Below are 14,026 nucleotides of genomic sequence, written 5' to 3'. Positions count from 1 at the left end.
AGCTGGGGGGAGGAAAAGGGTGAAAAATACTAATTTTTATTTTAAAAAATACTCTAAATAAATTAAATTAAAAACAAGAGTTTCAAAATTTTAAAAGGACAGTAAGTCCTCACTTGATGTCACTGGTAGGTCAACATATGACGAAACCAGTTTTCTCACAGGCTGACTGATAGAACGAGAACTAAGTCCCTACGGCATTTCATCGACGTTACAATGAACAAAATAGAACAAAACAACACTATCCAGGGACCTGATACATATAAAACAACACCGCACTAAAAAATATTAATTGGGATTTAAAAAGGAACTTAGTGGAATGCAAGTCCTTCATATTCCATAAATTTCTTTAACTTTCAATCGTCCAGGAATACTCATTTCTTGTATACAAGACAATTTCTTGCACACGAGGCAATTCACTTCTCGTATATAAAATCCACCAATTTCTGCCCCCTCCCCACTGCCAGGATGCTGACGTCCAGGACTGAGAGCAGTTCTCCTGTTTATTCACCCACGACTCCCCCTCAAAGTTCTAACTCAAGGCCACTTCTTGTTACACGTTCGCAGTGAAATGCTGTAAAGTCTGAGCACTTGTTAGCCCATATGGGGATGGATTTTTTTTTTAAATAGAAAGGAAAGGAAAAAGATAGGGAGAGAAACATTGACTGGCTGCCCCCCACATGTGCCACAGCTGGGGACAGAATCCACAACCCAGGCGCCTGCTGTGATTGGGAATTGAAACAGCGCCCTTTTGCTTTGCGGGCTGATGCCCAACCAACTGAGCCACACTGGTGAGAGGTGAAAACATGTTTTAAATGCTTCCTAAGTAATCTTTTATCTTCCCATGTACCCGTTCATCCTGCACGTGGTTAACAAGTACATCACCTTAAAACACTTTCATCATCCCTCCTATCAACAAGAACCTGTAACGATTGCCCACATCTGGGGGGGGGGGGGCTGAGTCCAAACTCATGCTGATATCGAAGGAGGTGCCTCGTGGCCCTGATGGCGCCTCCCCGCCCCCAGCTCCCCAGGGTGTGCCCCTGGCTCCCATCAGGGACACCCTCACAGCTCCTCTTCCCACTGCGCTGCTTTTACCGCTGCCCCTTGGTAGGGCTGAGTCTCTAGCTGGCAAGTCCTCACCTGAGGTTTACTTAAGGTCAAGCTGACGTCCCATAGATTTCTAGAAGCGGCCCCTGCGGCCTGCGTTGACTCATGGCTTCTGCCCAGAACCAGCCAGCAACCAACCCTTGCTCTTGCAGCCTCAAGAGTATGTGGGCTCACCATTGGTGGCGGTCATTGGGTTTTACACAATCCAGTCACATTAGAGAAGAATTGTTATTTGGACATTTAAAAAATTTATCCTGATTCGAATGTGTTCAAAATTGACCTTAAAAACTCACCACCTACCAGTCAATAAACAGAGGAAAAATAAGAAGAGGGGGACTGGCCTTTCCCTTGCCCCCATGGAAAGCTGCCCCCCCAAACACAGCTGACCTGGTAACCCTGTGAGTGAGCTGCACACTCAGGCTGAGGGGCAGGCAGCCCGCAACACACCCAGGAAAGCCCACCGGGCTGCAAGGGAGTGGCGAGGGACAGCAGGAGCTAACCTGGGCCCACTCACTGCGTGCACTTGCAGAGAAAGCCACGTGTAAACCTGGACACAGTCAGCACTGTTCCAGACCAATGACATCCCATGCACTCCTTCGCGTCAACACTGCGGGTGGGTGGGTGAAACTGACGTCAAAGACCAGCTATTGCACATCTCTTATCACACTAACGAGCGCCTCACAGAAACAAATAAACGTGTACTCACTTCAAGGACACCTTCACTCTGGGTTTAAAATAGGGTGCGTTCTGGTCTGCCAAAAAGACGATCAAATCGTTTCCTAAAAGAAGCGGATATAGGACATTAGAATAAGGTTCCTTGGTAAGACATCCGACTAGTGTTTCCAAGAATTTTCTGGGCACCGTTTTCAATAAGAAAACTTTATTTGACTTCAGTTCACCTGCCCTCTCTGGGTCAGCCCTACTGTCCCACAGAATAGAGATTCCCAGCAGCGGGTCACAATCCAGTCGTGTTCAGAGGTAGCTCGTCAAGACAACCTGAGCCGATTAATGGCCTCTGCCCCAAGTCAGAGCGGTTGACTTAAAAGAACCATAGAAAGAGCCTGCCTTGCAACTCTGTGTCAAGCCTCGACTTCCCCAAACCCAACAATGAAGACCCCTGTTAAGGCTGTTTAGTTCATCAGATGCATCACGTGAAGGACACAGAAGCTCGGACAGTAGGCATCTGACTAATAAGAACAGGATTACGTATTTAGACATAAAAAGTTTAATCATGTAAGACCCTCTTGTGGCTCCTATAGAACCTTCCCCTGGGGTGATGCATTCTTGGAACTCAGTGAGCATTCAGGGGCCCAGAAGTTTAGAACTGTTCAGTCAAACACAAGTCACCCATAACTTTAAAAGCCTCTGTATCCATTGTGGATGGAGTAGCCTCAGGTTGGGGAGTATGCACCCTTTTTGCAACTCATGGAGCCCCACAAAGACAGGGAAAACACCCAGGGGCCTGAAGGGGCTCTGGGGCCTTTGCCGGGAGGGGTCTGGGCCAGGATCCTGTCTGGGAGGCTCTGCACTTCAGTCCTTTCTTTGTAGCCTTGGCCTTAAACAGCACCTGGCTCTGCGGGTTCTCAAGAATGACAAGACCCTCTAATGCCTTTTGCCAGCATCGAAATAAACAAAACAAAACAGAACATTGTTTTGGGATGGGTAAAGCCTGGAACTCCCAAGCACCTCAAGTTGGCAGAGACAGGGGAAAAAACTAGGGTAGCGACGGAAGCAAGGAAGGAGCCCAGGCAGCTGAGAAGGGGGGCGGGTCGGCAGGTGGAGAACCCTTTCCCAAAGAGTTTATCCGCAGTCGGGGTCCCTGCAAGACGCGCGTGCCAACTGCGGAGAGTTTGGGGCGTTGGGAGGAAAGCTGGGACCCTGACAAAGGGAGGGGCGACGAATGAGGACAAGGTGGAGGCAGGGAAAAGGCGCGTCTTTTGGGGGAGAAAGGGGACGAACGGGTGGGGGTGGGAGAGAAAGGAAGGAATGCGGGGGCCTTGGCGGGGGGGGGGGAACCAGGAAGGGCTCTGGGAGGTGGGTGATTCCATGGGGAGGAGGCGGTGCAAGGGGGAAAGCCGCGGGCTTCTCAGGAAGAAAACTGGGGTGTTTCCAGGGCTTTGGGGCGGGGTGGCCAGGCCGGGACCTGGGGGAGGGGGAGGGGGAGGGGACGGAGGGACGGGCCAGCTATCACGGATGCTGTCACGGATGCTGGAAGGAAAGGGCGAGGGAGCCGGGGCTGGGAGAGAGGTCCGGGCGACCGCGGGGGCCCGCGAGGCGCACGGGGACCCGGGGGAGGGAGGGAGGGCCGCAGGCACTGACTTTCCCGCAGCACGAAGAGGTCCGTCTGCTTGTCCGAGTTGAGGTCTCCGAAGGCCGCCAGGGTGCCCCAGGCCTCGGCCCCGAAGAGCTCGGCCGTGACGTTGTGCAGCGCCCGAGCCGGGGCCGGCCCGACTCCCAGCAGCGCGAGCCCCGCGAGCAGCGGCGCCCACAGCATCCAGGCGCCCGGCAGCCGGCCCGCCGCCGCCATGGCCGCCCCTCGGCCCCGCCCGCCGGCCCCGCGCCGCGCTTGACGGCAGCCGGAAAGCACCGCGCTGCTCTCGCCCTCCCGCCGCCGCGCGCCGCCCCGCCGCCCGCACGAGCCGCTGCCACCCCTCGCCCTCGCCGCCCCGGCGGCCCCTCGGACTGACGCGGTGGCGGCCGAGCGGCGAGCGGGGGGCGCCCTCGCGCGCACTTCCGGCCGGCGCGCCTCGCGACAGTGTCGCGCGGGGGGGGGCGGGGCCGGCCGGGCGGAGTTGACAGGCGGCCCCGGGGACGGTGGCCCAAGCGGCGGCCCCGGCGCGATGGCGGGGGCGGCGGGGCGCATGGCCGAAGTGAGCTGGACAGTCTTGGAGCGGAGAGCCCGGGCCAAGCGCTCAGGTTTGCCAAGCTGGGGCGCCTCTACCCCCGAGCGCCCCGGGCGGGGGGCAGGTGGGGTCTGGGGGTGCCCCCGTGCCCCCGTGTGTCCCCCTGGAGAACAGTCGGCCGTCCGGCCTTCCGCCGAGGTCTCCCCCGCGCCCCAGGAGTGAGGGGGTGGCCCCAGCGTCACTCCTTGTGGATCCCCCCATAAAGTAGTGGTAGCACCGACTTCGCCCGGAGGCTTCCTCCTTAGAAATCAGACCCCCGTCCCTGCCGACCAGAGGGTGTCCTTCTATGTGTTCCCAAAAGTCAGATGGCTTCACTCTCGGACAGGACTACGACCTGCTCCTTGCCTTGTGTCAGGTGTCTTTTACATTCCTCTCAAATTCTGAGCCCCCGGGCAGTTTGAAGGGGGACAGGGCTCAGGCCACGAAGGGGGTCACGTGGACCGCAGCTAGGGCTCAAGCGGGTCCCTCCCCAGGCAAGTGGCCTCAGGGCGCCTAGTTCCCCGGGCGGGGCTCGAGCCCGAGGCCACCGCGGTCCCACGACGCCGCGCGGGCAGGCAGTCTTCAGTTCCAGTGTCCTGAGCTGGCTCCTCCAAACTGCAAAGTCACACTTGGAAGTTAGCACTTGTGGCTGACAAGTCCCTCTGAGAGCCAGGATGGGAACGTCCCTGACTCCGCGCTGGCTGCGAAGGATCCTGAGCTGAAAGCGAGCCTGTAAACAGGAACGCCGAGTCTGCAGAGTGCGCAGCCGAGTCTTGGTTACTATGTGTCGGGAGGGGCCACTGTCAGCGTTGCCGCCCGGAGAACAGACGCCCAGGCCTAGGAACACTTAGCTCTGCGTTGGCATTGACGGTCAGAGAGAACAATTACTTTCTCAGCTCATGGAATGTTTTGGGCTATTCCCATTTAAGAAGGTCTTAGCTACCTGTTGTTCATTCTGCCCCCCCCCCTTTTAATTTGAAGAAATTATCTAATTTCATAAATCACACAGAAAAAATGTACCCAATCTTTGTCGCTAATTTCATTGTTTTTAACCCTTAGAAAAGTTCCGTGCTTTTTAGGCTGATAACAAAACTCCCAAGAAAGTAGAAGTTCTTAAAAAGTTGTACATTTGAGTCAATACAGGTACTTGGGAAGCCACATATATTTTTGTTTCACACTTTTTCTTAAGACCATTGTTTCATACCGAAGTACTGAGTTAACCACTAACAGCATATGTGCCTGTGTTATAAAGAATTAATGGATTGATAATATTTGATCACAGAGACCATCTGAGTTTTTAACAGGAACTGAGTTCGGCCCTCAAAGTATGTTTCAAAAACCTTTCTCATTCCCCTTAATAAGTATACAGGGTTTACTTATTAATAAGTAATAATTACTTAATAAGTATACAGGGTTTACTTTCTCTTCTAGTCTTTATTTTCTCTGAAGTGCACGTCATAACAATAAGCTTTGAAAACCTAACTCCCCTTTCTTAACTGAGAAAAAGAATTCCAATTTTATTTAAATGTTGTTGAATGCAGTCACTTAAATTCAGTTTCATGTGCAAAGTAGTTCAGCACTCTGTATAAATGTTGGATGTTCTCATACGTTTACAGCATCACAGTAAAAGAGATGCCATTTGAAGTCATTACTCCAAATTAGTTGAGGTTTCAGATTCTTCTAACTGCAGTATAAACTACAAAGTTTCCCCAGTGAGTCATTGACATCCTGTGTCATTAAAAACAATCAATCTGACTCTCGTTACTTTTAGGAGACTATCTAAACAGAACTTTGTTGGAAACTCGGACTAATCCGATTCTGACAGAGACGTCACCGCAGAGTTCTGAGCTTTGTTACGTAGATATAGTAACGAAATCGTAGACGTAGTAACATAATCGCTTCACTGCTCAGTGGAAAAGGATACTCTTAGGTAACACTTGATAAGTGGATGTTTTGTATCTCTGCCTAATTTATGTAAGCAACTGTAACTTACCAAAGCAAAGCACATTTTCAAGTCATAGAAAGAAAATAAAATGATAATGAACCTTGATTATTGTCTTTGTTGCATACTGCATCATGTTAACAACTGCTCACATTGCTTTCAATTAATCTAATGCTGATTGCTTCTAACCCTCACTAAACAGTCGGGAAAATCGCTGTAGTTTTAGCCTGACGCTTATGATTAGAGCCAACACACTGAAATGGCCCGCTCGCCTGGTGCAGTCGCCTCTTCTCCGCCAGCTCTCTTAAGGTCTGGTAAGTGTGGAGACCCCCCCAAAGGGGTTCATTTTAAATACTTTTGTTTCTGAGGTTCGATGTCACCAAATGGTAGCATTTTGCTTCTGTCCGTCTTTGGTGGGCCCCAGCCCGGACCCCACTGCTCTGCGTGAACTGCTCGGCGCAGTTGCACACTGTGCCGAGTGTGGTCTCTCATGTTGTCGGGGTGTGTGGGGGGGCACGAGAGGTGACGGTTGAGCCGCAGTTGTCCAATGGGGACATGGAAAGCATGTTTGGTGATTTCTGTCTTCTTGCACGGCGGCAATGGCTTTCCTAAGTTAGGAATTTGCGGTCAGCGCCCAGTTACTGACTCTTCACCAACCCCCTGTGAGTAGGGCATCTTTATACGTTTTCACGGGCAGGGGAGGGAAGCTCGCCCGGCACAGAGAGGCAGCAGCTTGCCCCAGGTCCTGAGACACGTTTCAAAGCCCCGTGCTTTTTTGCCCTCCCACGGCTTTTTGATGTGAGGCTGTGGGAGACAGTGGCACAGTGGCTCTTAGGCCGTCACACTGGTAAGACCCCTTGCAGACAGGGTGGGAGCTGTGGAATTGCCCCCCAGATGCGGGCCCAGTTTCGAACACAGGGTGGAGGAGGCTCAGGCGTCCAGGGAAGACCATGTGGGGGTGGATCCCCATTTGGAGCCCAGGCCTTTGGACGCATCCGGCCATTCCAAGTGGCCACGGAGCAGAAACTAAGGCGGGGGTCTCCACGGCTGCTCTCTGCAGGCTGTGAGCCACCTGTAACCTGCTGGTGGGTGAACATGCCGGGAGAAGCCGGTTGGCAAGACGCTGCTTTGCCCTCAGGTACGCAGAATATTCAGGCCTTGGGCCCCACTCACAGGTCAACGTGAGGTGAGGTGAGCCCGCCAAAAAGTGACAGGAAACGCTTTCTCTCTAGTTTCATCGTAACCATTTATTTCCATTTGTATTTTGAGTCCTGTTTTGGCAAGATGGAGGAGACAAATCTCAAAGAGAAGAAAGAAATAGCACAGGGAAGAATCATGAACGGGAGATAATGGAGCTTCTACTTTATCCCCAGTTGTCATCGGCTAAATGACAAAAGGGTGTGCGCAGCATTTCCAGGGTCTGGTTTCTGATTGAACCTTTGAGCTGAGGCAACGGGGGAGCATCTCTGGGCTGTGCCGTCCTGCTCCAGGCGCAGGTCTGGCTCCCCTGCTGGCCACCTGCACGGGGCGGGTTTGCAGCAGCAGTGGCGTCGTTTGGCCGTTATGGGGAAACCGAATGCTCAAGATACGCTTTCGTGCATCACGGTGCTGAGAGTTCCGACACCTCCGAACGGCGCTTTCGCACCACGCGGTGTTCGAAGGCACCCACAGGAAGCCTTTCCAGTGCCACGGCGTTAGATTGAGACGGAATGTGCTGAGAAACAAAACAGAAAGGCTCTGACCTTCACTGCTGCTGGCCGCTTTAAAGGCTGCTTCTTATGAATGACTTGCAATTTTCACCCTTTGCGGAGGTTCCTCTAACCACACTTAGCAGTGACTCTGAGGAAATGCTGAAACCTTCTATCTGTTAAATGCGCAGGGGGCTTGCATTTTTAGGTTATTTACTGTTTCAGAAGGACTGCCTTTGTGATAGAAATGCTTGTTCTCCCCACCACAGTTCCTGGGACATTGTTGTCATAGGAGAATGTTTTATGGAGCTGTTTCATTTAACAGTGATTTTAAAGCATGGGGTCACAGCTGAGTGTTCCCTGCTGCTTTTGGCCAGAAACTATTCCATGTGACCCAAAATGAAAGCCATGTCTTGCTTTTGGAAAACTAGTTTTCTGTTTGCCCAGGTTATGTTATATGTTTTGGTCCCTTTATTCCTCCCGAGTTCGTGATCGTGTCTGTCTCTGCTCTCTCGCGCATCAGTGTGCCTCCTGCGTGTCTGCGTGTGGGCCGGAGCCATGCTCTGACTGCCGGGGTTGGCGTGTGCTGTGCGTGAGTGTGGCTCGTCTTGTTTTCACTGCTCACACCCAAAGGGAGCTCTGGGCATCCAGGCCGGCCCTCCTCCCTCCTTCCCTCCCTCCCTCCCCTTTGTTCGTTCTTTCTTTTTATACTAGTTCTCTTCAATCTCGGTCTCGGTTGGTGCACAATACTGTGGCAGTTCCAGGTGTGCGGTGCACTGATTAGACACTTATGAAGTGACCCCCCCCGCACTGGTCCAGTGCTCACTGGATGTCCAGGTTTTCCTTTAAAGTGCCTTGGAGTGAAATGGACAAGATAAGGAATTTATGGGCAAGTCTGCAACCAAAGGGAGCGGATTATTAGGGAAGGAGCGTGACGCCTAGCTCGTCCGGGTGCTGTGGTTCTCCTGCGGCCACGGCAGGCGCCCACGGCTCGTCCGCCTGGCGGAGCCACTCAGCCAGAGCGGTTGGTGCTGCAGCGATGGCGCCGTGGGCCGAGGTGGGAGGCGTCTTGGCGTTCTCACGTCTTGGATGATACTTTAACAATGAGTCTTTCTCGAGAACAAGAGGCACAGAGTTTCAGTCGCAGGGGTGTGTGTCCAGCATAGAGAGGGGAGCAAATAGTATCGTAATGACTGTGCGCCGTGGCAGACGGGGACCAGACTTGGGGTGGCGACCTCGTCGAGGCTGGCAAGGGCGCGGCTACTGCTGCACCCCTGACGCTAATGTACTGTGCACGTCGACTATGCTCCAGTCCAAACTATATGTTAAAGAAGAAATTATGTCCTTCAAAACTGAAAAGAAATGACTCCGTCTTAAAACGAACGCTCAGCTTATCTCTGTCTTGGCTGCCCGTTTCTCAACATCTAAGTGAGTTTATCAGCTTGTGACTTGAGTTTTTTCTTTTACAGATTTCTTTTTACAGGTTCTTTGAATAGTTTCTTTTTTTTCTTAAGTCAAGTCTCCTTCCATCAGCACCTACTCGCCCTTTGCCCTCTTCCACCCCCAGCCCCTCTTCCCGCTCCTACAGATGGCCACGCTGTTGTCAGGTCTGGGAGCTCTTTGCTCCCTACTCAATCCCTTCCCCTTGTCCCCTTGTCCCCTTGTCCCCCCAGGCCCCGCCCCAGCCCCACCCCCACAGCTGTCAGTCTGCTCTGCATCTGTGAGTCTCTTTCTATTTTGTTAGTTTATTTTGTTCATTAGATGTCACATATAAGTGAAATCATGTTATACTTGTCTTTCTTTGACTGGCTCATTTCACTCAGCGTGATAGTCCCCAGGTCCATCCGTGCTGTTCTCTCCTGTTTGGTGGCCGAGCAGTGCTCCGTCGTGTAAAGGTGCCAGCTACTCGGCTACTGACGGGCACTGGGTCGTTTCCCGATCTTGGCAGTTGTAAATAATGCTGCCATGAACACGGGGCGTATTTTCTTTTATCAGTTTGATTTGATGGGAATATCAATATCTGGTAAAGCTTTTATGGTATATCCTGGACGAAACTCAACTTTTTATTTTAACACATGGCATTCTTTTCTCTTTAGACATGACACGGTAGCCCTATTTTGGGCCTAACTTGGGCAGTCAACGAATCACAAATTCTTGTGGCATAAAGAGACTGTGGGCCTGAGGCTTTCGGGATTTTTCCTCTAAGAGCCTAAGAAGAACCCGTGGTTTGTGTTCAGCTGCGCACGAAACTCACCCCGCCGCTGCTCACTGCCTGTCTGAGCTTTCGCAGTCTTCTGGACTTGGTCTCCTTGTCTGTGAAGGCAATCCCAAAGGGATTATCGCGACGGTTAAGTGAAACATTGCATACAAAACACTGAATATGTGGACGTTGGCCAGTACATTGTGAACACGCTCTTCTCTTCCCTGAAACTGTGTCTCGTGCAGCGCTGCTTACGTGTGTTTGGAAGCGGGACTTACACCGACCCCAGCGTGGTCGCTTCTCTCTCTCCCTCCCCCATTCTGGGTCCTACCCTCTGCGTAGCCATTTGATTCCGAAAACTGGTCATGCCAGGGTCCAGCGAGCGTGAGTCAGATTGCTCAGAACGGAGCGTTTACCATCCTCTGAGTCTATTTCGCTTTTGTGGATAATCACTGGAAGTCTGTAAATCGTGGTAGTTTCCGCAGGCACTCCTGTCAGACCGCAAGAGGGCAGCCATCATTTCGTACGTGGGCAGCCGATATTTTTGTCCTATGTTGGATGTGCCGGGCGTCTTAGAGTCGGGTGGCATTTTCAGAAGCACTGGCAGAGTGTGTCCTGCTGGGCGCTCTGGTTTCGTCTCCCTGTGCCCTGCCATCTCGAGAGAGTTAGGAAAGAGAAGCCACACGGATGGTTTCACTCCCTGGCGTGAATCCCATTGACCTTGAACCTCAGGCCTTGTCCTCAGCAACAATGATGCTTTTCAGATCATGTTGGTGACACGGTTTCACGAAGATTCTAACGGCTCATCCCGGTGCTTTACATTGTTCCGGAATGTTCACGCCGCGCACCCTAAGAGCTGTTTTTTCTCTTGCTGTTTTCGTCATCTTCAGTCTTCCATGAAGCCAGGCAAAGGGTGAGCGGAGCCCCCTTGGCAGGGGCTCCCAGGTGCCTACCGAGCATGTGTGAACGTGTCTGCACTGGCGTCTCCCGTGTGACCGGCCAAGACGGGGCTCTTACTTTTCACCCCACTCCGGCCGCGGAGGCCCTGCCCGTGCCTCCCCAGGCTGCTCAGTTCAGCGGCTACACTGTGACTCTTGCAGCTGCTCAAGCTAAAAATAGAGAACTTACTCTTTCCCTCTCCCTTTTTTGTTCAGTTCAGATCCTTTTGACATCACCTTAGAAGCGTGTACCAGAATCTGTTCACCTCCAGACGCCCCTGCTAGTCTAAGCCGCTTACCTCTCTGGTGCGAATTACTGAAATAGCCCGGATTTCTGTCTTTGTGTTCTTGCCTCTCTGAAATAGTTTTCCACCCCATCATGATGAGAATCTTTCAAAAATGTCAGTCCGGTCACACCACTTTCCTTTGCTTCTGAATTGCCTTCAGCAGGAAATTCACAGTCCCCTCGTGGGGGCCCTCGGGGTGCCTAGCCCCGGCCTGCGTCTCCCGTCTTCTCGAGGACCACTCCTCCCTCCCCGCCCTCTTCGGCCGGGCTGGGTTGCTTGCTTCCTGAAGACAGTCTGTTTCCCTGCGCGTTCTCTGTTGCAGCTGTGTCCCTGCCCAGAAAGCTCGCAGCCCTGCTGTGTGGTTCGCTCTGTCCCTCGTCGTCGTCGTTCAGGTGTCCATCGTGAACTCAGCCTCCTTCGGAAGGCTCAGACACACCACTCTTAATCTGGACTCTCCAGCAGTGCGCTCGCACTGCCTGACTCTCGTCTCCAAGCTCTCCTGTCTTCCCCGGCTGGGTGCGCTCCTGCGCCCTCAGGCTCCAGAGGCACGCCTGCTGCAGCGGGCCTGAGGTCAGTCACAGAGCTCAGCGAGTCCTGCCCCGCATCCTGCCCAAGTCCCTCCTACCCGCCTTGACAGTGGCACAATGCGGTTAGTGCAGGGCCTGCGATGCGCACAGACGGGCCCCACCCCCAGTGTGGTGCCGCTGAGGAAGCCTGGTGAACCGCCCTTTGGACCTGCCTTTCTCCCTGCTGAGCACAGGTAACCTGTCCTTTATGAAGATGGAGTAATGCCTTCGGGGTCCCCTGGCGGTTGTCTGGTGTTGTGGTACTAATAACAGCAGTAATGATGTGATGTTGATGTTGACAGTGGGGACAGTTTCAGTGGCTGCATTTTGCTGATAACTGTCAGCCGACGGCCCTTGGCGTCAGCACCACCAGGAGCCCGCAGCCGGGGTGCCGTGAAGGGAGCCTTATTCACAGTAGCGCCAAGGGCTCTGCGAGGGTGCAGCTCGGTGACGAAGCAGCACAGCCGTGCGCAGCCCTGGGGTGGGGGGCCTTGCTGTGTCCCGCTCCGGGGAGACGTCCTTGGTGCTTCAGCTGCAGCGGGGGAACCGTCCTGTCTTTGGTGGAAAAGGAAAGTGTGCTTTTGGAGGCAGAGGGGAGCCAGCTTACAGAGAGAGAAGTCCCCACTCTGGTCTCTGATTAGTCTTCCCTCATGCAAATGGGGAGTCCAGATTCTTGTAGTTTGGTCTAAAAAGCTCTGTTCTCATTGGTCAACATGGAACCACTCTAATTGGTTGGTGAAGATGCTGATGGGGATATAGCACCCGTCTCTGATTGGAGAGAGAGCCCCAGCCCTGTTGGTTGAAATACAGCTCCAGAGTTCCCTTAGGCTGGCTCAGAAGGCAGGGACCCGGTGCAGGTGGGCGGTTCAGGGCCGCGGAGGCACTTCAGTCCGTGCACAGGCAAACCGTGCAGTGCCCGCTGCTCCCCGGAGGGAGGCCCGTGCAGAAATGGCTGCTAGACTGATCTCATTTGCTGGCTTGCTTTTAATTTGAGCCCAGCCGGCCACTTCTAGGAGGCAGCTCCTCTCAGAGCCCACACCACTCACTGTGTGATGTGTGACGGGTGGTGGTCTCAGCACCTCACGTGCCAGTCTCGCAGCGCTCCTACTCTGTGGGAGAGAAGTCAGACCAGAGGGGTGAAGTCACGGACCTGAAGTCACGGACCTGAAGTCTCGGCTGGGATGCGAACTGGGGCAGAGCCCTGCTCCCTCCTCTGCCTCCTGAAGAAGGGGCCCTGATTCTGACTGCGCCCCAGGCGTGTTCACCACCCTTGGGTCTCTCTGATGTCAGGGAGCTTGGGGCCCGCCAGAATGGTGCCCTTGCCTGCGCACAGTCCCCGCCTCCCTCCTGGACGCGTCCAGTTGTTCCTGCTGCATGTCGCCGCCTCTGCCCATCAGCCTCCAATGTGTCCCGCTCTGGCTCCCGCTCTGCAGTCCCTCTGGGGATTTTTCTCATAAAGCGCTGAGCTGTGACTCCCTGGCCTACCTGCACTCATCAGCTCCCCGCTCCCTGCAGGGCTGTGGCGGGGTTTCGGGGGGCCTCTCTGGAAGTGACATTTGCGCTGACCGAGAAGATAGGAGCCCAGGAGGAGTGGGGTGAGGAGGGTGCTGGGGTAGGATCGTGGGCATGGGGAGAGTGGACAAGCGAGAAGCACTGGGAAGGCCGAAGGGCCGAGGCTTCTGCCCAGGTTGGTGCTGCGGGTTTGGGCGGGCGGCTTCGTCGGGAAGTGTGTGGCGAGAAGCCTGGAGAGGTTCTGGAGAAAGCGGGCTGTGCGTGGTGAGGCTGTGCTCGGGGTATCGGGGGCACTTCACACCTGTGCACTCCCACATACCTGTATTTAAAAATCACAACCGTAGAAATCTTTTTTTTTTAAGATTTTATTTGTTTATTTATCTTTAGAGAGGAAGGAGAGAGGGAGAGAAACATCCATGTATGGTTGCCTTTTGTGCATCCCCTGCTGGTAGTTAGCCTGCAAGGAACCGGCCTGCAACTCAGGAATGTGCCCTGACTGGGAATCGAACCTCGATCGTCTGGTTCGCAGGCCCGCGCTCAATCCACTGAGCTACGCCAGCCAGGGCGTAGAAATCTTTAATGTGAACAGTTCCATTTGGTGTTAGGCTGGGCATTGGCAGAGAGTGTTAGTCGTTTCTGTTGGTGTGCTTTCTGCTCCGAAGGGAGTGTTTTCCATTCAACTTGAACTCCTTGTAAATATGGCTCATCTAAGCTGGGTGGTTTCAGACTTTTACTTCTTGTTTGTATTGAACATCTTTTAAATGGCCTTTACAGTAGAGATATTCAAAATAAGAGCAGCTTTCTTAATTTACATATTTCTGAGGGTAATTATCTTTGCTTTGTGGCATCTTCCTGTGAATTTCTGTGTTGTTTCTGTCAGTTCAGAGATCCTTGGGTTTGCTTG

The 14,026-nt window shown here is 53.3% G+C and overlaps 2 protein-coding genes across 4 annotated transcripts in view; one reads left to right on the top strand and one right to left on the bottom strand.

Annotated features, from left to right (window-relative positions):
- ITFG1 (integrin alpha FG-GAP repeat containing 1) overlaps positions 1-3,647 on the bottom strand; it is a 75,175-nt gene extending 71,528 nt beyond the window's left edge. Inside the window, exons 1-2 of the mRNA XM_037066382.1 lie at positions 3,427-3,647; positions 1,814-1,886 (exon numbers count right to left, since the gene is read on the bottom strand). Coding sequence (XP_036922277.1) covers positions 1,814-1,886; positions 3,427-3,634 — 281 coding nt within the window. The 5' untranslated portion in view covers positions 3,635-3,647. The remainder of the gene's footprint in view (positions 1-1,813; positions 1,887-3,426) is intronic.
- Positions 3,648-3,903: 256 nt separating this feature from the next.
- The window catches only part of PHKB (phosphorylase kinase regulatory subunit beta), an 84,749-nt gene continuing 74,626 nt past the window's right edge, over positions 3,904-14,026 (top strand). For 2 of the 3 annotated variants that reach the window (XM_037066380.1, XM_037066379.1), the window contains exon 1: positions 3,904-4,023. In XM_037066380.1, coding sequence (XP_036922275.1) covers positions 3,948-4,023 — 76 coding nt within the window. In that variant the 5' untranslated portion in view covers positions 3,904-3,947. Of the gene's footprint in view, positions 4,024-6,133; positions 6,246-14,026 lie in introns of all 3 variants that reach the window. The other variant, XM_037066381.1, reaches the window with a different exon arrangement.

The sequence above is a fragment of the Sturnira hondurensis genome, unplaced genomic scaffold, assembly GCF_014824575.4.
Source record: "Sturnira hondurensis isolate 20B ecotype Veracruz unplaced genomic scaffold, ASM1482457v3 Scaffold0016617, whole genome shotgun sequence".
Lineage (NCBI taxonomy): Eukaryota > Metazoa > Chordata > Mammalia > Chiroptera > Phyllostomidae > Sturnira > Sturnira hondurensis.
Note: the sequence above shows the minus strand (reverse complement) of the source record. Positions and strands in the feature narration are given on the sequence as shown.